Source organism: Sinocyclocheilus grahami, unplaced genomic scaffold, assembly GCF_001515645.1.
Source record: "Sinocyclocheilus grahami isolate Dianchi unplaced genomic scaffold, SAMN03320097.WGS_v1.1 scaffold919.1, whole genome shotgun sequence".
Lineage (NCBI taxonomy): Eukaryota > Metazoa > Chordata > Actinopteri > Cypriniformes > Cyprinidae > Sinocyclocheilus > Sinocyclocheilus grahami.
This window is the reverse complement of record NW_015506098.1, coordinates 67094-94220: the sequence shown is the minus strand read 5'-3', so window position 1 is coordinate 94220 and position 27127 is coordinate 67094. Positions and strand designations below refer to the sequence as shown.

The window sequence follows — 27127 nt, the reverse complement described above, 5'->3', positions numbered from 1 at the left end:
AATACGAGCAGGGCCGTTTTAACCATTGGGCTAGGCGGGGCTGAAGCCCCGGTGCCCAAGCAAGGAGGGGGCCCGTGATTGGCTGTGGAGTAGATTTACTGGAGCGCCAATCGCCAAAGCCACCACGCCCCCCACTTATTAGCGTTGTTATTTAGTTGAGCTTTTCCATAAATTCCATGCATTACCATTTGAGATTGAAACGTAAAGTCTGAATTTGATTTACCAATTAAATGCATTTATTCTATATTTGACTTTTGAACGATATGCGCACGTATCTATCAAGTGATTGCTGCCCAGTATGTCTGCATTCACCTCTCTTCACTTTGTTTTGGAGTAATCTGGAAATAGTCGCGCAAAGAACAACATTCCAATAAGTAAAAATGTCAGCAATTCTAAAAGAGAGAGGGGCTCCAAAAAAAACTTCAAATACAAACAACATAAAAAAACATGATTTAGTAAATTCCCCAGCTATCAGGTTATTTTACTAAAGCTGATGATGGAGTGGAAGTTGCTGGAACAGCAAGTGAACCGGGCACATGGAGCAGATAAAAACAGTGCCATCGTCCACACAGATTTTAGGTTAGTTTGATTATTAACTGGATTTATATTGTTTTTGTGTTTGAATAAACTATATTCATTTAATGGTTGTTGATTGAAGCGCGTCATGATGTAGTCTAAGCTTATCATTTCAAGGCGTTTTAAGCAGGTTTTAAAACAAATGGTTTATACTGTTTGTAACACAGTTTGTAGATCGGGAAGGAGGCGGTGGGAACCGGCGAACATTTAAGACATTAATAATAAAATAAACAAACACAAAATAAACTCCAGGCCTGGTCCTCTCTGGTCCAACACTGTCGTCCCTCCTCCTTTTATCCTTCCGGAGCTCCTCCGTTGGACTCGAGACCGGTGAGTGGCGCAGGTGTCGTGGATTAGCATTTCCTCCACCGGCCTCGCTCTGTTCCCACGGCTCTCGGCCCCGCCCCTCTCGTCACATACTCCCATCGCCCCTCGCAGGCCGGGGGGTACTCACGAGACTGCGCTCTACTCCCCCCTCCCCCCTTTGGGGGAGCCGATCACGGCGGCCGCGGCGTACCTGGGGGTAAGGACAGACAGACGAGGCGAGAGAAAAGGAGACGGAAGGATGAGGAGAGACAGAGACGAGAGAGGAAAAAATAAAAAATAAAAATCTTGTTCCGGTTCCCAGACACACTGCCACTCGGCCCTCCACCAGCTGGGTAAACTTTTCCTCAATGTCAGACGGCGGCACTGGACAGGCCTCGGTGGACGGCCCGACACTCCTCCGCCGCCCGGTCGACGGCGACGGCTCCTCCGGGTTCGGGCAGCCGGCAGGAGTCCCCCGTTCCCTGCTCCTCCCGTCATGGCGGATGGCAGCAGGGTCCGGCCTCAGGCGAACGGCGGCGACTCCTCCGCTCCCTCACGGACGGCAGCCGTCCCTCCACAGCCCAGGCGGCCCTCAGCGAGTTTGTCCGCCCCCCCGGCAACTCACTCCAGCCCACCGCCTCGAGTCTCCATGGCGGCAGACTGCTCCGCCATGCTCGATGGCACCGCAAACTCACCACAGCGGCGAGGGATCTCTGGCAACCTTCCTCCCAGGTTTCAGCACCAATGTAACACCGTTTGTAGATCGGGAAGGAGGAGGCGGGAACCGGCGAACATTTAAGACTTTAATGATAAAATAAACAAACACAAAATGAAAGTAAAGCGGCAGCCCCTCGCGGATGCGTGCGTTAAAACGGTTTCTACCCGATACGCGCAGCGCACACCTGCTCGTATTACTGACTAAACTTTCGCTCCTTGTGCTTAAACGGTCAAATACACATAGTTATGTGTCAAAATGCCTGTCTTTGCGAGTATCCTCGTAAACACAGTTATTTGTGTTTTAAATGAATGTTAATAGTTAAAGATAAAGCATGTGTTAGGCTATATGAGATCCTTAGCCTGTATGATGAGATCTTAAAAGGATATTCACCCAAAAATGAAGATATAGTCATCATATACTTACCCTCAAATTGTTCTAAACCTCTATGAATTTCCTTTTCCTCCTCAACATAAAAGAAGATATTTTGAAGAATGATCGTAATCAGTTTCTGGTCCCAACTGACTCCAATAGTGTTTTTTTTTTCATATATGGAAGTAGTGAGGGCCCAGCAACTGTTTGGTTACCAATATTGTTCCAAATATATTATTTTGTGTTCAACAGCATGAAGGAGTCTCATACAGGTTTAGAACATCAACAGAATTTTCATCTTTGCTGTAATGCAGCCTAATATAGCTGCTGTTACCATTTGTGTCAATAATGTAAATCAAACATCAGAAAGAAAATAACTTACTGTCCTTGACTGAATCACTTTTGTAAAATAAATAAGAATGAATGTATATTGAATTTATACAGTGAAGACTATTCAGTCTGTTTGCACATTTTCTTTATACAATATATTTATTATTCAGTGCTTTTAAGTTTTTCAAGTAGGCCGTTTTTTTATGATCTTTGTTCTGTTGTAGCCTAATTTGTGACCGTTTACTTGTCTTCAGTAAGCTTATTTTTACTTAGGCTAGTACTATTTTTTATTGATATTGAAATTGGTAACAAAAATTATGAAATTTCAGTGCATCAAGAATTGTGATATGGTATAAAAATCCTATTTAAAGCTATATATATATATATATATATATGGGTACAACGGGGCTAAAGGCGCCTTTGATATTATTTTCATCTAAACTACTGGATGGCACAAAAACGTGGCGTAGCACTTTCCAAAACATCCGTTTTTCTAGATGCACGTGTATATTTGTCTGATCTTTGACGTGATCGCGCGCATCAGTGCAAAGTTGATTCTGTGCTTACTTGATCTAATATTTTATGTTTTTTAAAACGTTGTAGATTTAAGTAGCAAATGAGAATCGCTAAAATGAATGCATTTATTTTGAGAGAAAGGTCTTCTTTATGATTTTCAGTTTTGTTTTAGATAATTAAAGCAACAGTTTTTAAATAACGAAAGAATATGTAAAAGTATGGTATTTTAGCCCCCTGCTGTTGGGGCTAAAGGCGCACAATAAATAACATGATAATTAATAGATGGCTGACTTTTCCATTTGTTGACATGACATGGTTAGATTCAGATGGTAAATATCATATATTATGTTGGGTGTCCATATTAGAGATAAGCACCATATATTAATCATATCGTATAATAAAATATCATTTGCTGTTACTACTGTAAATATATATTCAATTATTATTGGATCTCCTTCAATATTTTCAGAATCTTTACGTATTAAAACGATTTTGTTTCTGTATTTTAAAATATATTTTTTTATATTAACACATTTTAATGACAGCATATTTATTGGGGAAAAAAATAATACTTTTATTTTTCAAAATAAGTAGAAAATAGTACAAACTTTGCTAAAGTGATTGTTTTGAACAAGTATTAACTTAACAAAATCTGTTGCTCCATTAATGTTCGATACAACGTATATATTTTTTCTGCAATTATACGTTTTAGGCGCAGTGAATGGCACATTTATTCTTAAGGTGGGCCCTTAGCCCCGTTGTACCCTATCTATCTATCTATCTATCGTGATGGGGGGGCCCTGCAGTAAGTCATAGCCCCGGGGCCCAGTGCGGTCTTAATGCGGCCCTGAATATGAGCAAGACTTTATTGGACCTATGAATCTAAGACACATAAACTAATCTAACACATAAACACATGCACTCCCACATTCACATAAGTTGCAGAAAGAGAGAAAGTGTGGAAAAAATGTGAAATCCCCAGTTTATAGCAATATGTGCAATTGCTTAGACCTGAACAACCATCAGTCATTTCATTTAACCCTTTTTCAATGAGGCTATGAAACTTTATATTAAATGCACCAGTTCAGAATCTGGAGGTTTACTTGCGTTGCCTGTGTTAGGGGAAAGAAAGAAAAGAAGAGAAGAGTACGAGGACACTATATGGCTTATGTCCTCAGGATGGTAAAGGAACAGCAGGCATGCGGGCCAAGAAGCCCAAAATCCCAAAAAAGTGACAAAGGCATGCTTGAACGAACAAAAACAAATGAACACACAGAATTGTTCATGTCATCAGGTTTTAAACTTGGCTGTTAGACACATCCCTAATGGTGTTAGCTTGGGGTGTTGCTATGTTTCTCCTCCCAATACATAAATCAACATGTTCATCTTCCAGAGTGTAATTTAGATATGATTTCTATAAGAAGAATATAATACATTTTACCAAGAATTGATTGATAGAAATATTTTAAGCACAAATTATCAAACACACACATACCAAACTCGAATATAAACATATAAACTAGTCAGTAGTTATTCAAAAGGACTTAAACATTGAGTGATTAAAACATGATCAGTGTGTCACATGTCAAATGTGTGGGTTACATATGTGACCCTGGACCAAAAATATGTATGGGTCAAAATTATTGATTTTTCTTTCATGCCAAAAATCATTAGGATATTAAGTAAAGATCATGTTCCATGAAGATATTTTGTAAATTTCCTACTGTAAATATATTAAAACTTAATTTTTTATTAGTAATATGCATTGCTAAGAACTTCATTTGGACAACTTTAAAAGCGATTTTCTCAACATTTCGATTTTTTTGCACCCTCAGATTCCAGTTTTTCAAATAGTTTTATCTCGGCCAAATATTGTCCCATCCTAACAAACCATACATCAATGGAAAGCGTATTTGTTCAGCTTTCAGAAGATGCATAAATGTATACATCTCAATTTAAAAAAATTGACCTTTATGACTGGTTTTGTGGTCCAGGGTCACATATGAGATATGAAGTTCAATGCAATGGTATAGGGATGTCACGATACCAAAAATCTAGTAGTTGGTACCAATACCACTAAAAGTACATAATACTCAATACCACGGGAAAAAATAACAATAATGGCCTTCAAATAATACACACATGCACACAAACACATACACACCTATTCTCTGAATGCAATTAATAGTTTAAATTCACTGACATACTGGCAGGCCGAAAAAATTTTTTTAAACCATTAACATAAACATAAATTATTTAAACCAGTAATATTAGCCAATAACATTAAAAATAATACTGCATACGGATACACAACAAATGAGCAAGCTGTAAGCTGTCAGACAGTCAGTGTGTGTGTGTGTGATCATGTGCAGTGCTCGTGCTTTTAGAGCTGCGTGCTCATTTAAATCTCACACAATCATATTCATATATCGTCGCCATCTTCCACGTATAGTTCTTCTGTGTGCTTGCCTTGTAGGAGTTTTTTCTTTTTCTTTACCCTTTGAGGACCAACTGAAACACTTCCAGGCGTATGCTTTGCCTTTGTCAGTTCCGCAAGAATTGCAGCCTTGCTAGTCGCTACCTTTGGTACCATCGGTACTTACGCTGCGGTAGAAAAACAAGCACCGGCAGGATTTTAAAATGTTTATACCGACTTGGTACCGTAGTATCGGCATAACTTTTAGCATAATTTTTTATGATGATTTGATGCATTCATTATATGTAAAGTCAGTCTCTGTGCCGTTCTGTGAGTGCTGAAGAATTCAGTTATGTGAGGAAGAGGTCAAAAAGGTCTTAGGGTTCTGCGTCTAGTCTCTGTCCTGGGTGGGGGAAACCAATCTAGGGAAGCCTTAACTCATGATATTACTCATGATGGTCATGATGTTTTGTCTCTTTGGCCCTCCCAGATGACGACCTTCTTCCTTAGGATTCTTTGTTTAAGCTGTGAAAGAGTTGGTTGGTTAGGTAACTTCAGACTTATTGGCTCTAGGATCCTGGACAGATTTATGGTCATCCATAATATGATCCATCCATGATATTAACGTTTTTTTTTTTTGCTTTTAGTAGTAGTAAAGAGAAGGAGTTCAACAGTTCATATTCACCCAGCCCTTTTGCTTGAACATTGAGGACTATGTAACTTCTCCTATCCTATCTTTACACTAGTAATGCACCAACATTTTGGCAACTAAAAATATTTGGCCAAAACAGAATTTTTGGTTTCAGAATAGTTTTGGTTGCTGAAATTTTGGTGCATCACTAGTATTAAGCTTAGTTACATCATCTCTAGAATTTGCTGTTGATGGACAGTGTACACTGTGCAGTTAAATTAGATTGATATGTCCGCACACTGCACTGTTACTTGTGCATGTCTGACCTGTACTTTACTCCACGCAGGGTGAATGACGTGATTCTGCGAGTGAATGAGGTTGATGTTCGGGATGTGACTCACAGTAAGGCTGTGGAGGCATTGAAGGAAGCGGGGTCACTGGTCAGACTGTATGTTAGGAGGAGAAAGTCTGCATCAGAGAAAGTCATGGAGATCAAGCTTATCAAAGGACCCAAAGGTAAAGTAACACCAGCCAACTCCTCATTATTGCAGTTGATTTTTCATTGGTGTAGCTTTTTACATTTGACAATGTACCTGGGATTTTAAAAGTCATACCAATTTTAAATGTTAGGTTAGTTTGAATGTAAATGTTTATGATCTGTATAACGAGAACATACAGAACAAATGTGAGTAGGGCTGCACAATTTATCGAAATTATTGAAATATCGCAAATGTGCATATACTGGTATGCATATCGCAATGGTTTGTGATGAGTGATTTAATACTTTGAAAAGTTATGTATGGTCAAAGTTTTAAGTGGATGTGGATAATATAGCATCTGGCATGCGGATGTTGGTTGGGATATGTGCGCGTGTGCATGATAGTGTACACGTGCTCGGTTGCAAGACAATCAGCAAGCCATGATGCTTTCATAGCGAGCTAATCTGATAAAATGAGGCACCCACAGCTGCTGCCAATGATTTAGTGCCAAAATATAGAAGCACCTCAAAGATATGGCGGTATTTTGGTTATAAAAGAGATGACCACATGCAGACTGAAGTTATATGTAAAACATGTAAATCTCAAGTGGCAACAATGTGGAAACACTACAAATCTTTACAGTCACCTCAAAGCGAAGCACAACAATTTGCAGCTATGCTCGGCAGAAAACCTTCATCATTGGCTTGACTAGGCTCTATGTATAGTTATAATTGTGGCTCTTGCTCTATTAAAAAAGATGAATATCATGGTGAAGAACAGTTTCAGTTTCACCCAACCAAATTTGACATTTTTAACCTCTAATCTTTCCCTGCATTACACTGAGAAAACAAGAGTGCTGCTAAATAATTTCTTGGGATTAATATCTGAGTTCAGAGTGTATGATTGTTAAAATCACGCTATATCTGGAGACCATAGACCATAAAAAGACCATTTCAATTGTCTAGCCCCGTAGCATTTTTTTTGTGCATATATATATACACACGCACAAAAATACGCAACAGGGCTATTTTAAGGCCAGCCACAGCGTTTCCACAACACTGCAATAACCTTAAGCTGCTGTTGCCATGGATACATTCCTTTCTCGCCTTTACTCACAGTTTGCAGTTATCGGTTTATCTCTCTCTTTTTAGTTTATTCAAATTAAATTCAAAAGATTACAGGATAGCATTTTATGTTGTTGTTGTTGTTGTTGTGTGTAAATGTTCATTATGGCAGATAGTGTTGATTATTTAGCTGCTGTTAATTTTTCTTCTGTCTAGTTCAGGGGTGTCAAACTCAATTCCTGGAGGGCCGGAGCCCTGTAGAGTTTAGTTCCAACCCTGCTCCAACACACCATGTAGTTTTCAAATAAGCCTGAAGGACTTTATTAGTTGGATCAGGTGTGTTTAATTAGGGTTGAATCTTAACTCTGCAGGGCTCCGGCCCTCCAGTAGTTGAGTTTGACACCCCTGGTCTAGTTGTTTTTTTAAGATGTTTTAGGAGATGCAGCTAAATCTAAGTTTTGCTGTCACCACCAAATAATGTTTTGTTTTTGTCTGTATCTTGGTTTATGCCAGGTCTGGGTTTCAGTATAGCAGGGGGTGTTGGGAATCAGCACATCCCAGGGGACAATAGCATCTACGTCACTAAGATTATTGAAGGTGGAGCTGCACATAAAGATGGGAGGCTGCAGATAGGAGACAAACTTCTTGCTGTAAGGAAACGGTCTATTGCTTCTGGTTGATGACTGTGTGCTTGTTAAACAGATTAATGTCTGTGTGTGTTTTGGTGTGTGTCATAGGTGAATAGCTCCTGCCTGGAGGAAGTTGCCCATGAGCATGCCGTGACTGCCTTGAAAAATACCCCAGACGTAGTCTACTTGAAAGTGGCTAAACCCAATAGTGTCTTCATGAATGACAGTTTTGCCCCTCCAGACATCACCAACTGTGAGTTCCACATAGGGGGAGTATGGGGGGTAAGATAAAGTGTCTTACTTGTACAGACTGCTGCATTGTGTGAAGCCCATGCCCTGCAGTGGTCGTATTGATCTGTGCTCTATTCGTAGCCCTGCCAGCAGGAGCACTAATAGGCCACAGAGGACTAAACTACTATCGATTGCTCTTGTCTGAACGTGCTGCCCTCGCAGCCATTAAAGCTTAATTTGTGCGGTAGAGGTGAAAGCACTGCTGCACAAATGCCCCTCCATGGGTCTTCCTGTCCTTAAAAAAGGCACTAATGACTCAGTAATGCTGAGGGTTGGGATCTGTCTGAACTCTGTGGAAGTGTTTTTAAGACAGCCCAACTGGATGTGTTTCTCAGGGGGCATTTACATAGAATACATTCTTGCGAACAGCTAAACCAGTGGTTCTCAACTAAAATCATCTCAATATGATTTTAGATTATGGTTTTTAGAATAAATCTTTTTGGAATCTTCATTCCCTTTATGGTTCAATCCCAGAGATATGGAGATCTCAATGCAGCTCCATGTCCCAGTTGTTAAATATTAGCCATTTTTGAAGGATTAGTTCACTTTCAAATTAAAATTTCCTGATAATTTACTCACCCCCATGTCATCCAAGATGTTTACGTCTTTCTATCTTCAGTCGAAAAAAAATTAAGGTTTTTGATGAAAACATTCCAGGATTATTCTCCTTATAATGGACTTCAACGGCTATCAAACGGTTGAAGGTCAAAATTACAGTTTCAGTGCAGCTTCAAAGGGCTCTGCATGATACCAGATGAGGAATAAGGGTCTTACCTAGCGAAACGGTGGTTTTCTAAAAAAAAAAAAAGTATATGCTTTATAAACAAAAATGCGCGCCTTGCACTGCTCTGCAATGCCATGACTTCATGTAATACGTAATTACGTTGACACGCTTGATGTAGGCGGAAGTACCAACTCAGTCAGTGTTTACAAATGTGGAGAAGGAGGGCCGTTCAAAAGTTTTTGTATGTTCAATGACACATATTCAAATGTCTTTGTGTCAGTTTATAGTTTAAAATGGTCACTTCGTGTCCGTATCCTGGATGTTTAAATCTTTTGAAACCTAACCTCCGCCTACGTCAAGCGTGACCTTTTCAACGTAATTACGTGAAGTCGTGGATGTGCATCGCAGAGCAGTGCAAGGTGCGCATTTTTGTTTATAAAGCATATACGTGTTTTGTTTTTTTGTTTTTTTAGAAAATGACCGACCGTTTCGCTAGATAAGACCCTTATTCCTCGTCTGGTATCGTGTAGAGCCCTTTGAAGCTGCACTGAAACTGTAATTTTGATCTTCAACCGTTTGGTAGCTGTTGAAGTCCATTATAAGGAGAATAATCCTGGAATGTTTTCATCAAAAACCTTAATTTCTTTTCGACTGAAGAAAGAAAGACGTAAACATATTGAATGACATGGTGGTAAGTAAATTATCAGGAAATTTTTATTTGAAAGTGAACCAATCCTTTAATGGTTAAAAAACTAATGTGGGTCACATTGTATACAGCTGATACTTATTGTATTTAAAGGGGAGTGAAAAAACAATTTTGAAACTAGAATTGTAGCTTGTTTCCCTCTATCAAAACAGTTGCATAGAACACGTCTGAGTGCTTAAACTAAATTGAAATGGTCACATTTAGGCACATTAACTTGATCTCAGTAGTCATTCATAAGATTCTATGTCTAAATATATTTGGATATAGGGAAGAAGGAATTTTGTTAATTCAAATATGCAGTATCATAACTACTTTCGAAACAGATTTCACATCCTAGGTAAATGTGATTGCTCTCCCTACACATTGTATTCACATCAATAAACCAAGATTTTCCTCACCTGGATTAAGTATTAGAATTTCCTATTTTTATAACGTGACGCATAGTCATAAATCAAGTAGTATCCACTGCTAAGGGGCATATTTGGAGAAATCACTGATAGTACTTGAAACTTTAAAAGATCTCACACTTGAAATAATTAACACTAGGTCATTTTAAACCCCTGCTAATCTTATTTTGTTTAATGTTTTATTAATCCTGGTTATTAATCTGATGTGTCACACTATACGTTAGGCCTGTCGCAGTAATCAATATATCGACTTATCGCACAAAATATGTACATGACCGCAATCATTTTTGGTGACGCAATATATCGCCCATTATATTTACTTAAAAATTAATGTCACCATGTTTTTTGCATTCCACTTGCGCCTGTGTTTTTTGCAGCTTCTCGTGCATAACGTGGTGTAGTCGGTGCTAGTTCAAATTTTAAAAAATGCTTCTACAAAAAAAGTTTCATCTGCAGAAATGGCCTTGTTTAGGGATCTGTGCCTTTGTGCATACGGACAAGTAGGGATTGTGTTTTTCAGCAATGGTGTGCACTCTTAATTTACAGAGAAAAGGGTCAGGGAAAAATCTGTAGATGGAAAAATCTCCATACAAGTTTGTTGTGCATTTTTCTATTTTTCTACTTGTTACTTTGCACTTTTTGTTAGAAAATGTTTATTTACTATTTATTCAAGTTTTTTAAGGTATCTAATATTTTGATACTTAATTTCCATGATCTAAATATTCTTAAAAATTAAAAGTTTGTTGTCATTTGGAAGTGTGTTGGCCTTCTTGCATTATTATGCTTTTATATTATGATTATATATTCAGTGGCATAAAATGGTCTTTAAAATTACATTAATATCGCTTATTGCAATTATTTCTGGGGCAATATATTGCACAACAAAAAGTTGTTATCGTGACAGGCCTACTATACGTTCCAAAACACTTGGTTACTGTTATTATTTGCATATTTTCAGTGTCAACAGTAATGACTGGATAAACACAAAATCAAATTAGGATTTTTACCATTGAAAATGGGTGAAATTCAGCACTTTATACATGGAGCTGCATTGAGATCCTATTATTTCTTAACCATATAGGGCATTATGAGGATTCCAAAATAAAAGTTTCTTAGGAACCAGAAGCTGTCTTTACATCTGGTATTAAGATCCGTTTTTGTAGATCCAATCAAAAGTAGACAATGCTAAATGTAAATAGTCTGAAAATGTAATTCTTTAAATACTATGCATCCTTTTTTTTAACTGGTAAAATTCACAAATCTGGACATTGAGTCGCTTTGGGCTCCCCATGTCTCTGGGAATGAATCATATAGGGCCTTAAAAATGAAGGTTACAAAAGAAAAGTTTATGAAGAACCAGAATTTAAAAGGATATTGAGATATATTTAAAACTAGAGAAACAGGCATGCAAACTTTGGAAAAATAATATTTATGGCACTCGGACAGGTATGTTCTATGCAATTGTTTTGATAAAGGGAAACATGATACATTTCTAGTTTAAACATTATTTGTTCTTTAGACATACATTTTTTTATTTTTTAAAGTTTCAACTTTGTCGGTGCCAATAGCCTAGAGGGCAATGTGTCAATATAACGTCATTGCGTTACGGGCGTTCCGAGTTGGAATCCCGGCTCAAGGACCTTTCATGATCCGTATCATAATAAAGACAAAACACCAAAAAGAATCTTTAAAGTATCAGCTTTATGCAATATGTCTAAGGTTGTCTAACACAAAAGCATGAAATGCTATTAACATGCTAATTAAAGTGCCCCTATTATGGATTTTGCAGTGTGTAACACAGCTCTAAGTGAATGAAAACATCCTGCAAAGTTTTAAATCTGAAAGTGCACCGTGTATAAAGTTATCAAAAGAAAGAGTCGACTCTGAATCATTGAAACGAGTCGTTTTTAAAACGAATTCCAAGCAGTTTCATGTTAACGTCAACATGAATCATTAGCATATTGCCCGCCCACTTGTTGGTCTTTTCGCGTTGGTCTGAATGAAAATTCAAATTCATTCTTTGCCACTAGGTCCCGCTTATGGAGCGGTAAAAATAGCGGTTTCCCCGGTAACGCTGTACACACAAAGTAGCACTGCACTCACAAACGCTGCTTTTTTAGGCATTACAGGCATGATGCAATGAAAATGAGGCCAATCGGACCAATCAGGGCAGATTAGCATCACGCAAATGAGGGGTTTGGAAAAATGAATCGTTGAGCGAATCATTTGGAAGTCGTTGAGCAAGTAAGGTAAAAATAAATGCATATTATAAGACAATGAAAGTGTTTTTTGACCTTACATGCATGTCAACCTGTTGTTGGGAACTCCCAAAACCAAAATATGAACCTTTCATTACCCAAAATAGGGGCACTTTAAAACACTGCCAACATATCAAAAACTAAAAAGAAATCCAGAAGAGCTAGTCCATCTCAGGTATTGACTAGTCAGTTGTTGGACGACTAATTTGCTTGTCAATCAATGTGACCCATCCCTTCAGTTATCAGTCAACATGATTTATGTGTCGTCTTATGGAAAAGCCAGGATGAACCCAGGTGAACGTGTTTAATGCCTTTAAAACATGATTCATGTCAATATCAACTTTAACACCATTTGTTGTTGACCTTTTAAAAACCTCGCCAATGATTATCAGACAAATAATTATTCATTACTATGTAGCTGGTGGCCTGATCCTGTGCATTTTAAGATATATTACGTTTTATGACACATGAATTGCAAATATAAACTTTCCTTTCTCCAAATTCATCTGATTGGAATATCTTAATCTCACTGGCACTGAAAGCACAGTAGTGGCAGGATGGTTAAAAAAAACAATGACATGGTGTTCATAGAAATGTGTCAGACAATGACAATAAAAAAAAGACAGTTAAACAATTTCGCTGATGAAACATGACTAAACAGCCCTTATCTGAAGTGCTGTTCATGTGGATGTCAAAGCACTGCAGGATGCTTGTTTTGAGAGATGTGAGCATGACGCAAGTCATGTGAAAGGGACTTTAGCTTTGTACTGTAGCTTCAAAGCCCCCAGTACTGTGGGGACTACAGCTTTTGACCTACAACATTTAGACTTTTGAAGACAGAATAATTTCCTAGTAAGCTCAAGCCTGTCAAAGAAAGTTACCTTAAAGTTATTGTACATTTACATAATCAACCACCCTCATTCTCCACTGCTAAGCTCTTTAAAGGCTGTTGACCCCAGACACACAGTAACACACTTACAGACACAACACCACACCACCAAATCAGACACGCTTTCATCATAGAAAGCTCTTGATCGCTCTGCCCCTTCTGATGCACCCCACACAACTCCCTTTAGACACACTCATTTTTAATCCTTAAACAGAATGCTTGCCATGTTGTACCCCAGTGTCAAAGCCTGCACAACTCTGCTGTTAGCAATGATCCCACCTGTGTATGAAGCAATTAGACAAAATCACCCCACATCGGTCACAATTTATGACCTGCTAGACACAGAAATCAGTTCGAACCACTAGACAGAGTTCAGGTTTGGTGAACTCTGACCTGCAAATTTGTATCATGTGAAAGGTTTCAAACTTTAAATCTGCAATTTTGCAGTAGAATGTATATTTTACATTATGGATGCTCAACGTCTAGTGTGACTCTTTAAGATAACAAATTTTGGTATTGGTCAGCATGAAATGGAAATTGATGCTATCTATTTTCTAAATGCATCTTATGGGAACAATTCATTAATTCATATGTTTTTTTTTTTTGTAGAAACTTGCATTCAGATGAGGTTTCATACAATCAACAACAGTTGTTTAGAACCACATCCCAGCTCTACTTTTTTCTTTGATAATTAGTTTTACTCAGAATCATAATAGGGAAGAAATTATCTGTCATTACATTGCGACTTTAGGACAGGATATCCTTTGCAGAGGCAACCCCAGCATTAATTACAAACTTTTATGGTTTCATTCAGTGGTAAAAAGAAAATAGCTAAATAAATAATTAAAAACTATTTTACCCAAATTGTGTTAATTTTATATTTTATGCCTGTTAAGAGCCTGTGTTGTTCTGATGTTGTATTGACATTCTCCTATGCATATTTGTTTGATGCACATAGTTACTGCCTTTGTAGCACATTTCAAATCAGTCACTTAGGAGGTTTCTTTCAAGTTCTGATTCTTGTAAAGACAAGCAAGGCAGATCATTGGGTTGTGGAAGATAGCTATGATTGATTTTGATGCAGAAAGACTCACACCACTCCTGAGACTCATCTATACTGTAATGGTGGAGCCAGCAGACAAGGTTGCTTTTCTCTACTTGACTTGAAAGACAAATCACAAATTCAGTCATGGCTGGGATCACATGGTCAAGTCTGTATTGCTAATCCAAGCAGCAATATCTTAATGCATAGAAGGCAGCATGTGGAACGATGGTACACAGGCCTCAGAAAGTGAACCTGAGTCGGAGTTAATAAATGCGAAATAATTTTGTTAAGTGTGCACAATCATTCAGCAGCCTGACTCAGAATGGAAATAACGCTGTTTATAGCTTGTAAATAGTGTTCAAGATCTGTTCTTTTTTTGAGCGTGCTTTTTGGACACACTGATCTGCTTGATTTGGTTAGTGTATTGCAGAGGGGGAGCCTTCGTGTCAGTAGATTATATTTTTGTCCCCATGGAGAGCCATAAAGCATGCATTTTACCATCTGTTGTTTTTGTTTTTTTTATCATGCCACTCTGTTCCACTCTGCTTCGCCTGAGGGTAAAAGAGGTTTCTGCAGCTAAGCCTCTCGTTCTGTTTTAGGCTGTAGTGCAGTACTGTAGAGAGAATGCTATTGCCACTGTTTTCTGTGTTAAAAGTGGTCCTTTCCTTTCACAAGTACATTGTGGTCTTGAATCTTGCTCTCTGAGAGCACATATCTGGTCTCATCCCACTAAAGATGTCACATTTCATTACGGGTAAGAGCAGTGTTTCATGAAGTGGACACTATAGGGAAGATAAGAGTTTTGTTTCACCATATCACCATTGCAACAGTTAACACATTTAAGCATGCATTCCACACAGGTGACATTAAAACAGTAACCGCAGATGGTAAATACTGACAAACAGACATAAAACCTATTTGGGATAGTTGGGGAAATCATTCAATACTTATATTTTCCACATTTTACCATCATTTTGTGATTATGCAAGTATGGATCATACTTTCAAGTCAACAGAGCTCATATGATGATGCACCAATACCCAGGAAGCCTTTTTTCATGAGCTCAGCTAACGGTCTGCTTCAAATGAGACCTTTACAGAGAGACAAAGAAAGGTAAAATAAGGATAGTTTAGGCTCAGTTTCACCCTGACCCCCAGGTCTCTTTCCCCCACGTGGATATCTTTGTAAGCGGAGCTGCAGTGGAGGCCCAGGTGCTAAAAGCTCATCCCAGGGTATCATTTACTGTCAGCGTGTCTGTTTCTCATAGGGGTGCAAACTGAATAGCATATAATTGTGCATGTCTGGAGGATTAGATAAAAAGAGATCTCGGAACTCTTTGGTGCAAGCTTTTAGGTAATGCAGTTCAAGGTGTTTGAGACTTGTTTCTGTGACCTGTTTTAATGTTTGTGCCTGTTTTCCTCTTTCCCAGCCTATTCGCAACACATGGAAAACCATATCAGCCCTCCAAGCTATCTGAGCCAGCCACTGCCTCCGGTGCATTCCGGACGCTACTCCCCAACCCCGAAAACCACTGTGGGGGATGATGATGTAACCAGGTATTGTCAAAAATTGTCTGCATAAATCTACGATGTGACACTCATACTCAAGATTTTTTGCTGTTTGTGTGTATAGATCAACGTTTTACTCTTTTATAGTTTTAATAAACAAAACTGGTCATAGTCCTTATTACGGCTGGGTATTGATACAGATTTCCTGATTTAATTCCGATCTTTAATGAAAGAATAGTTTGAGAGTCTTATTCAGTGATTAATTAAATGGACGGCTCATAATATTCTTTTTTTTTCAGACTGCATTGGTAGTGCTGTATATCAATAGAAAGGTGTTTTCCTGCCATTATTTTGTGGTACACTTAGTATCATCAGATGAATACCGGATTAATCTTGCCTGATGTTTGAGTTCAGCAAAAGGGGAGCTTCAAGCGGTTCATGATTATTTTTATAATGTGATGTCAGAGCAAGTCAGTGCTCTGAGTCTCACGTGTGATGTTCAGGATGATATCATGACCCGTTTAGTAGATAAGATGCTCTGAACTTTTTTGATATAATTAACTGGAGTATCGAATTGCTATTTACTTTTACTCAGATCATTTGGCCCAAGCTGCAGTGCCTCACTGAGGGAGTTGTCAAATGTGAGGGCAGATGGCAGTTCCCCTTTCAGCATGCCATCCATGCCAAACATATGTGATGATTTTACAAGGTTATATCTATTTTAATTTTAGAATTGGCCCACTTAAGAGAGCACAATCAAAAATCAAACTGGTTGCAAAAAAGAGTGTGGTTTTACCATTTATCCAGATGTAACACCAGACATACCCAAAACGACACATCATTGCCGATTTAGCAATTTGATAAGCTCCAAATTTAGCCCATCCACGTCATGTGTGGGTTCGTTTTCATAAAAACCGCAGCGCATCATCAAGCCTCTTAGCCAGCTTGCCAGAAAATGAATAAACAAGATTGTCGTAATCCAGCAGAACAAACGATTCTATTAATCTGACCATTTAGGTGCACAGGAGGATTTGAAGTTTAGAGCAACAATCAAACATACAGTACAGCCTGAAACGAGCATGTGGCCCATTCTAGATGTCATTGTGTTCATTGTGGATTTTTATAGCAATGTCCTATTTAATAGGCAAGAGGTGATGTGATAAAATGGTGTTTGATTTTATAGTATCAGTATTGTAAGTTAGCCACAGGGTTGTTTTGTGGCTGTGTGTAGTAGAACTAGACCAGCAGTGCCTCCAAGAGGTCAGTTATATGCACTGACCTTGCACTCTTTAAAGAATGTTAATTTGTGGAATAATATCAAAAATAATTTCAGTTTGTTTGTATTGTTTGTATATCATATATATATATATATATATACAAGGCGTTCATGGCACATATGATGCTCATATATTATATATTATATAACAGTTATTTTCAAAAATTAAATTAAATATTTCACAGTATTAATGTGAAATCATTACATCAGAATTACTGCATAAGAGACTTGTCATTAAATGTGATCTTACAAACTAGTATGTCTAACTCTTATAGAATCGTGCTGTATGACATGTACAATACAGAGAACACAGCGTACTTTCCTGATTTTAGAAAATGTAATAATTTTTGCTAGCTGTAATGGTTTTTGCTATTTCAGACAAAATGAACAGTTTGTGTATGATGCTGTGAGTCTGTAAGTTTAGATTTTGAATGTGGTTGTATAAGAACATGTTTTTATTTTTTGCGTATGCAGGGAACCCAGGAAGGTGGTGTTGCATCGAGGCTCTACAGGGCTTGGCTTTAACATAGTGGGTGGAGAAGACGGAGAGGGCATATTTATTTCCTTCATCCTGGCCGGAGGCCCTGCAGACCTGTGTGGAGAATTGAGGAAAGGAGACCGCTTGGTGTCTGTGAGTATTACAGTGGGCACTGAAACCTTGCCCTGTCACACTGAAGATGAGCATCTAATCAGGAGTTTTTCTTACACTGAGCTCAGTGCTTAACAGTGTGCAGACCACTATCATACTGCTTATCCTGTTGATATAAAAATGGCTGTACCTTTCTTAGGTGAATGGAATAGACCTACGCGGTGCCACTCATGAACAGGCCGCGGCAGCCCTGAAGAACGCCGGACAAACAGTCACCATCGTTGCCCAGTACAGACCAGAGGGTGAGTCTTGCTTGATGAAAAACAGCTCCACGTCAGTCATTTGACCACTCATTAAAAACAAACCAGAAAGCATTAAATGAACAGCAGGAGACTCTTAGCTGTGTTATTGTGAGAAGTAAAAATCTAATAAGCCAATACTCTGTTTTATAGCCTTCTATTGCCATTAGGTCAGATCAATCAGGTCTCATAAAAATTAAAACTTGAATATTGAGTCATCCAGGTCTGACTGTTCAACCTGTCCTATAGACCATTATTATACTCTTAACAATTAAGGTACCATTTCTGATGCTTTCTTTCACTCCCCTTGATAAACACAGATAGATTCGCAATAGGCTCACATTTATAAAGTATTGATTCTGACATTTTTCTTCTTAGAGTCAATGGTTGTTCTGCATCACTTACATTTGTACGGCATTTACGCCATGTGAACATTTTGGAGAAGATTGAAAAGGAAGACTTCCATTATAGGGCATAAATTGGTGTCCAGTTGCTACTTATGACAATGCTATTTGTGTGAATATTTGTATAACTTTGATCATGTGCTTTGATAACATTGTTTTTTGATGCACAAATATTCAGCAACACTCTTTCTTCTCTCATACACACAATGCCTTATGAGGGTGATATTTGTGGCCTTGTGTTTCAGAGTACAGCCGTTTTGAAGCCAAGATCCATGACCTAAGAGAGCAGATGATGAACAGCAGCATCAGCTCAGGCTCAGGGTCCCTGAGGACCAGTCAGAAGAGATCACTATACGTCAAGTACTGGACAAATATCTACAATATTCTACAAGGAACTGAAAAACTGCATATAAAGTCACTATGAAATCAAAACTTTTTTTTTTTTTTTCCCCTTATAATATTGAAATTAAAATATTAACCTCGCGATAATGTCCCTTTTCTGATGATATGTATACCGGCGCAAGAGCTGGGCAATAAAACCTCCCCTACAGCAACCAACCTGTCACTCACATGAGATCACAGCAATTAGCTAACAACAACGATTCAACTGTCCAATCAATTCTTGATGGATGAAATCAAGTTTTACTTGATTTTTCATGTTCAAGAAACTCTTTGACATGGATATACGTCACTGTATGGAAGAAAAGACAATCACAATTTCCATTTCACGCCAACTTTAAATGCTGTTTTTTTTTTTTTACTAAATTGCATATTTGGAATAAGATATCTTATATTTGCAGTTTACACACATCTATCGAAATGTTTTAGCAATTTTTGAAGCTTCTGGTGGTCAGACTTTACCATATGCTCTCAGCTAAAGGAGTAAGTATATTTTTCCTTTGGTCTTACTTTGACTGTTTTCTGCAGGGCACTGTTTGATTATGATAAAACTAAGGATTCTGGGCTGCCCAGCCAAGGCCTGAACTTCAAATTTGGGGACATACTGCACGTGGTGAATGCTTCAGATGATGAGTGGTGGCAGGCACGGCAGGTCACTCCTCAAGGAGAGGTGGAAGAAATGGGTGTTATCCCCAGCAAGAGAAGGTGAGAGATTGAAGCTTATGAAATGACAAAAAATATTGATTGCAAGTACATTTAGGCTGGTAGGTTTACTTGGATGCAGGTCATGCTGACTTGTGTTTGTGTTTGTATTAAATAGTATAAATAGGTCCCCCAGCACTAGGGCTGCACGATAAATTGAAATGGAATCGAGATCTCGATTCGACAGAAGCTACGACTGTCATGCATAACTTTCAGTGAAGCACGGTTCTGTGATCAGCAGTAAATCTCCATCCAAAGGCCAGAGGGCACTCTCACGCTGAAACTCCAAATACGCCTCGCAGAAGAAACCCAGAAAATGCCTATCGCTGCAACTGAATAAACAGCAAATTCAACTGCTTTCATTGATTCAACTTGACTAGTAAACACACGACTACGGCAATATATAGTTTATCTGAGTTCCTATTATTATAATTTTCATTAAAATAAAGTATATTTATAATGCAATGCCTTTATCACTGCTTAAATACTATGAAATATGTTGCTTGCCTTATTCTGTGTAAGAAGCCACATCATCTCACAAAAGGATTTATTTCAAACACTCGACTGACATTATGAAGTGAGTTTGGAGTAAAAATATGTTATTAAATGTGGTATTTTCACATGCTTTCAGATAAATTGAAATGGAATCGAGATCTCGATTCGACAGAAGCTACGACTGTCATGCATATCTTTCAGTGAAGCACGGTTCTGTGATCAGCTGTAAATCTCCATCCAAAGGCCAGAGGGCACTCTCACGCTGAAACTCCAAATATGCCTCGCAGAAGAAACCCAGAAAATGCCTATCGCTGCAACTGAATAAACAGCAAATTCAACTGCTTTCATTGATTCAACTTGACTAGTAAACACACGACTACGGCAATATATAGTTTATCTGAGTTCTTATTATTATAATTTTCATTAAAATAAAGTATATTTATAATGCAATGCCTTTATCACTGCTTAAATACTATGAAATATGTTGCTTGCCTTATTCTGTGTAAGAAGCCACATCATCTCACAAAAGGATTTATTTCAAACACTCGACTGACATTATGAAGTGAGTTTGGAGTAAAAATATGTTATTAAATGTGGTATTTTCACATGCTTTCAGATGGAGCAGCATTTACTTCACAGAGCCGTAGTTGAAATGAAAATTCTGCTCCATCAGAAAGCACGTGATGATGATTTCCTGCTGATTACAGAACCGGCATTACTATCAAAATGCGCATGACAATCGCATTCGATTAATCGTGCAGCCCTACCCAGCACCACTCCAGAATTCTTTGACCGGACCTGAGTTTGTCATCGTGTATTCTTAGCTGATAGGTTACTCTCAGTAGCGTCAAGTGCATGTCTTAGAAATGTTCCGATGAAGGAGCATTAAATGCAGTGTAACTGATTAATAGTGAATAACAGCTAATGTAATACGTGGTCCTTATGTTTTCTCTCAAGAGTGGAGAAGAAGGAGAGAGCAAGGTTAAAGACAGTTAAATTCAACTCCAAGTCGCGAGAAAAAGGGGTGAGTGAATCTTTTTATGCATGCATACCTACAAAGATTTGAACAATACTCTGTTCCAAAACCAAGTGAGTTGCTTTGCTGTCTACTAGCTACATGTCTTTTAAGACCGCATTCTGACTGAATTGGAGCCTCGTAAGTAAATGATTTGCAACACTTTGCAATTGACCGCCCCTGTGTCGTGCACACACAAATACGAGTACATTTGTATTTTAAGTTGTGTTAGAGTTTTTTTAGCACAACATTTCTTCAACTTGTCTGCCAGTCTTCAATGTCACATGATCCTTCAGAAATCATTCTAACATGCCAATTTGGTGTTTAGGATTTATTTATTTTTTATTGTAAATGTAGAAAACAGATGTGCTGCTTTATATTTAATAAATGTAATAAATATTTTATATTATGACACTTATCAGGATTTTTTTTGATGAATGGAGCATTTTGTGAAATAGAAAGATTTAGTAACATTATAAATGATAATTTAATGCATCATCACTAAATAAAGATGGTAATTTCTTTCAATAAATAAATCTTACTGACCCCAACCATCTGATTAATTATATTGGCATGCTGCCTTAGATTTTGGACAAAATGAGGCATCCTAGAAAGCAGTATTTTAATATGCTTGCTTCCTTCTGTATGGAACAACCTTTTCATCAGGAGTATGATGTTTTAAATGCTTTAGAAGTAGGCAACTCACTAGGGATTGGACAAAGCTCCTGTAGTATGTTGCTTATACTGTGTATCTAGAATGACATTGAAATGCATTTCAAATTGCTTTACAAGTTAGTATTTGCTAATGTTCCTACCTCTGTGAAAGTTTGACCATTTGATATTAACTCACAATTAATAATGCTCAGTGCATTCAGTGGAATGTAATATTCTGATACTAATCAGTCTGCCATATGAATGGTCTAGTCTAAATTAACAGCATGCATAGCTGTAAGTGTTGCAGGCCCAAAAAACGCATATAACAGTACTGTAATACATCTATAACTCATTTATGAGGCATAGAAGTCAAAACACCAGATTATCTAACAGCCCGAGAAAACATGCATGATAGGAAAACAAAGGACAAATACGCTTGCCATTGATGTCGAACTGTTCGTACTTCTGTATGCCACACCTCCTCCTCTCCTGTCCTTCATCCTCACACTTTCCTCTTTTTACCTACCTTGCAATGCTCTCCAATAACCCATAGTGCTGCAGTGTAAACCAGCCAGGCTTATAACTGATCACTGCATAAGAATGAAAATGCACCTCTAGTCCAGGTGCTGCATCACTGCCGAAGAAAAAAGCCATACAGTAATGCTTAAATAATTTTACATACAAGCTGTTTCTACAGCTAAGTATTTCATACTATATTCACCTGCCCTTGAACGAAAGAAAAGTAAATCAGGCCAACTTGCTTTTTTTGTTTTGTTGCATGTTGCTGCTGATAAGAAAAGCAGCCACAACCAAAGCAGTTATAGGCCTCCACATGCTTCTGGCACACTCACAATGCTTCTTACCCTCTGCATGCAAATCTGTCCGTCTGCTTCTCTTGTGTTTGAGATTTCCTGCTGCTAGCTGTTTTTTGAGTCTATGACTCAAATCCATTTATTTGTCCACTTCAGTTCTTCATGCATTTCATATACAATTCTGACTTTGTGACATCCTCCATTAATTGAGTTAACTCTTATTAATTGTATCAGTGGCATTTGATTAAGCCATCAGAGGTCCACAAAGTCGAGAGCAGAACATTCATCTTTTATTTTATTCATATGGACATTAGACAGCCCTCTTCCCCTTCCCTTCTTTTCTTTTGCCCTCCCTTTCCTTCTCTTCCTCAACAGTCCCTCAATGACAAGCGTAAAAAGAATCTGTTTTCCCGCAAGTTCCCTTTCTACAAGAACAAGGAGGCGAGTGAGCAGGAAACAAGCGATGTGGACCGTAAGTACAGAAATCAGCACTCCAGCTCAATGCTGGGCAAGAATAGGGCAGCAGGTCATAAGGACAGAGGTGGGCACTGCTGCACTGGACGCAGCAGACATCAGAGCCTACTTTAGATAAAGCAACACCAGTGGACAGAGACAGCTTGGTGCCTGCTGTGTTCAGTGGCTGGACCAGGCCTTAGAGTGTCTCAGTAACCCTTGTACTCTTGTGGTTGTTGTCTCTCTTGTTGCTCCCTTCCTGACCGATCCACAGGACAACCCAGATGACATGCTATCCAAAGGCCAGAGTAAGTTCCCCATGTAGATGCCCACTCGGTCACCTCTGGACCAGACCTCCACGCTATCTCTCTTCCTCTCACATGTTTCATTCCTTGCTCTCATAATTCATACAGTACCAGACAAAGAGTTTTCTGTTTCTGCTGTTGCTGGTGGAGGTGAAACTTTGTTTTGTTTTTTTCCTCCACTGTCTCACTTTGCTCTATGGAATGTCCTCTTATTCAGTACCTGCATATTTTATATTCTCTTGATGAGAAAATCTGTTTTTGAAACAAAAATGTGATAATTATTTGCCATCATACTCTAGATCAGGGGTGCCCAACCCTGCTCCTGGCGAGTTGGAGCTGAACTTTGCAGGACAGTCGATCGCCAGGAGCAGGGTTGGGCACCCCTGCTCTAGATAGTCAAACTATTATTTAATTACAGTTGACTGTTTACTGGTTGATATTAGAATTAATTCCAAATACTTTGTAACTAAATTAGGTTTGGGAAAGGAAAGGAAATGAAATACGAGCATGGCTGAAAACAAACCGTGATTTGCTGTTTCTGGTTGGAGGTTGTATTCTGAAAGGGATAGTTCACCCAAAAATGAAAATTCTGTCATTAATTACTCACCCTCATATCGTTCCAAACCTGTAAGACCTTCGTTCATCTTCGGAACACAAATTAAGATATTTTTGATGAATTCTGAGAGCTTTCTGACCCTCCCATAGACAGCAAGGATCCTTACATGATCAAGGCTCAGAAACGTAGCAAGGACATCTTTAAAATAAATCCACGTGACATCAGTGGTTCAACCGTAATTTTCCAAAGCTACGTGTGCAAAGAAAACAAAAATAACGACTTTATTCAACAATTCATCTCCTCGCGTCACCCATTTTAGAGAGTATCACTTACGTAAACATGCAACGTATGTACGCGGATACGTTGTTTACATTCAGATCAAATCATAAACAATGTATCTGTATACATACGAATTGTACATACACAAGGAGACGAATGGTTGAATAGTCATTATTTTTGTTTTCTATGCACACAAAAGTATTCTCGTAGCTTCGTAAAATTACGTTGAACCACTGATGTCACATGGATTCTTTTAAAGGGGTCATATGATGCTGCTAAAAAGAACATTATTTTGTGTATTTGGTGTAATGAAATGTGTTTATGCGGTTTAAGGTTCAAAAAACACATTATTTTCCACATACTGTACATTATTGTTTCTCCTCTATGCCCCGCCTTTCTGAAACGTGTCGATTTTTACAAAGCTCATCGGTCTGAAAAAGTGAGGTGTGCTGTGATTGGCCAGCTATCCAGTGCATTGTGATTGACCGAATACCTCAAGCGTGTGATGGAAATGTTACGCCCCTACCATACTGTGATGATGCCCTGTCAGGCCAGAGCAATGATTCAAAAACATGAAAACCCATTATAAACGAGGCATTCGTTGCATCCAGTGGGGACATAATTATGGATTATAATGACTTATACTGTCTTTTTATGCGTTGCGTTGCATCGCGCCGCGTAAACATAAAACCATGTCTGCATTTGTGATTGGAGAAATGACAAACAACAAGCCCTACTCTACACTGCCCAAAAAACTCGCTTTAAATATATAAAATATAAAAACTCTTTAAATATAAAAAACGTACTTACAGTCTTTGAGTCAGAACAGCCGGCATTGTAGTCTACTCTCCCAGGATCAGGACATTTAGACAGAACATTTGGGCAGCGTTTTGCAAAGCTTCCCACATAGTGATGTAGATATGTGGGGGAGTGTTAGAACGAGCTGTTTTAGGTAGGTGTGACTGACTCTTAACTTTTATAAAGAATATCTCTTTGGATTTGAGACTTTAGTCTTTGCAACTTTACAGATCTTCTTTATGCACCAAGAGCTTGTAACACTCCAAAGAGAAACAACAATTTCCTTTTCCTTTAACAATCTCCTTGCTACGTTTCTGAGCCTTGATCGTGTTAGGATCCTTGCTGTCTATGGAGAGTCAGAGAGCTCTCAGAATTCATCAAAAATATCTTAATTTGTGTTCTGAAGATGAACGAAGGTCTTATGGGTTTGGAACGACATGAGAGTGAGTATTTAACGGCAGAATTTTGGGGTGAACTATCCCTTATGTGTGATTGAGGGGACAGTCGCAATCTAGAGACCATGTTATTGGACAAAACTTTGAATGCATCTGTGTATGTAAGATGAGTCATCTTTTGCTGGAAGATAAAGACTTAAGTTTGGGTTAGTTCACCCAAAAATTTAAATTCTATCATCATTTACATACCCTCATGTCAAGACTTTCATCTATGGACCAAAAATAAAAAAATATATATTTTTATTTATTTATGTATGTATTTATTTATTTTTTAATGTAAGTCTTCTGAAAAGACGCAATCACTTTATATCAGGAGTCTCCAACTGCAAGCTGCAGACTTCAGTTCCGTTCATTTGTAATTTTCAAGTTACCTTGAAGAGCTTGATTACCTGGTTAAGGTTTATATAATTAGGGTTGAGCTGAGGTTGACTAGGGTTTCCAAAAGCAGGGTTGGAGATCCCTGCTTTATATGATGAAGAGATTTAATTTAGGCTTTATTTTATTGTTTTTTTATCCTGTTCAACATATGAAGCAATTCTGTCTCTACAAGATGTCATGGAATTCAAATTCATATGGATTCAATTATGGTGTCTTTATGAACTTTTTGAAGCTTGAAAAATATCTTTAAAAATATCTTCATTTGTGTTCCAAAGATGAATGAAATTATGGGTTTGGAACAAGGAATTAAGTGACAACAGAATTTTCACTTTTGAACTATCCCTTTAACATTCTAAATCTGTAAATCTGCCAATTTAGTCATTTTTAATTGTTACCACAGACCTCTTTCTACATTGAAAAATAATACAAATAAAATAGGGCAAACTAGCTGAAAATATTTAGGTTCTATTGCATTAACATTTTATTAGAGTACTTTTAGATGTACAACCTGAAGAGATCTATGTGAATCAATGGCCGATAGTAGAAAACAAATTGTGACTAATCTCATTCATTCTGACCAGTCTTTAGAAAGCAGAATGAAACCGTAATAATGTGAAATTATGTAGATGTAGCTTATTTGGAATTATTATTATTTATTTTACTATGACCTGTGCTAAGTAACTTTGTCAGCTATTAAGAGTACAGTAGCATATGACCTCAAAACTACCAGATGTGGACTAAAAGCCACAAAACTCATCTCAGAAGGTGTACTGTGTACTCCCTTAGTGGTGTGAATATTTCTCCACTATGGTGAGATTCAGGACTGGTATTTATCGCTTATTTGAAGCCACCTCATGCGTCATCATGTGCTCCTATTCTTGATTTTCATCATCCATTCCCCCTCTGTTATGATTTCAGAGCATGTCACCTCTAATGCCAGTGATAGTGAGAGTAGTTACCGTAAGTTCTTCCTTCCATTGTGCCCTTCACCCGTCTTTCTCGTCTGCTTTTCTTTTACATATTTAACACTTATTCTCTCTCCTATCCTCTCTGCTATGCATTAACATGTATGGGAGATCCATTTTACAATGCAACATAATAAATAAATTACTTATGTTAATAAATTACCGAGAAATGCTATTGTGGATTTATCAGGTGTTTACATTGCTGAATGCCTGCCCCCTCAACTGAGCAGCACTGCAGTGAGACAGGCTGGGTAATGTTCCAGAAGCCACACAGATACAATACCAAAATCAATCAGTGAGCCCTCTGCCAGCCCCCTGGCTCAGTCTCCATAGCAACAGTGCACCACCCATCACTTCCCAGCCCTTGCCCTCTCTCTGTCAGAGACAGTCAGAGTCACAGTGGTGCTATATCAAAGCCACTCTAAAGATAT

The 27127-nt window shown here is 38.2% G+C and overlaps 1 protein-coding gene across 1 annotated transcript in view; it reads left to right on the top strand.

The window, feature by feature from the left end:
- Positions 1-27127, top strand: part of dlg1b (discs large MAGUK scaffold protein 1b) — a 147903-nt gene that overhangs the window by 112075 nt on the left and 8701 nt on the right. The window contains exons 13-23 of the mRNA XM_016249289.1: positions 6209-6378; positions 7919-8055; positions 8143-8287; positions 15784-15910; positions 17613-17769; positions 17927-18029; positions 18676-18790; positions 19358-19534; positions 20984-21050; positions 22883-22979; positions 26650-26691. Of these exons, the coding sequence (XP_016104775.1) occupies positions 6209-6378; positions 7919-8055; positions 8143-8287; positions 15784-15910; positions 17613-17769; positions 17927-18029; positions 18676-18790; positions 19358-19534; positions 20984-21050; positions 22883-22979; positions 26650-26691 (1337 nt within the window). The remainder of the gene's footprint in view (positions 1-6208; positions 6379-7918; positions 8056-8142; positions 8288-15783; positions 15911-17612; positions 17770-17926; positions 18030-18675; positions 18791-19357; positions 19535-20983; positions 21051-22882; positions 22980-26649; positions 26692-27127) is intronic.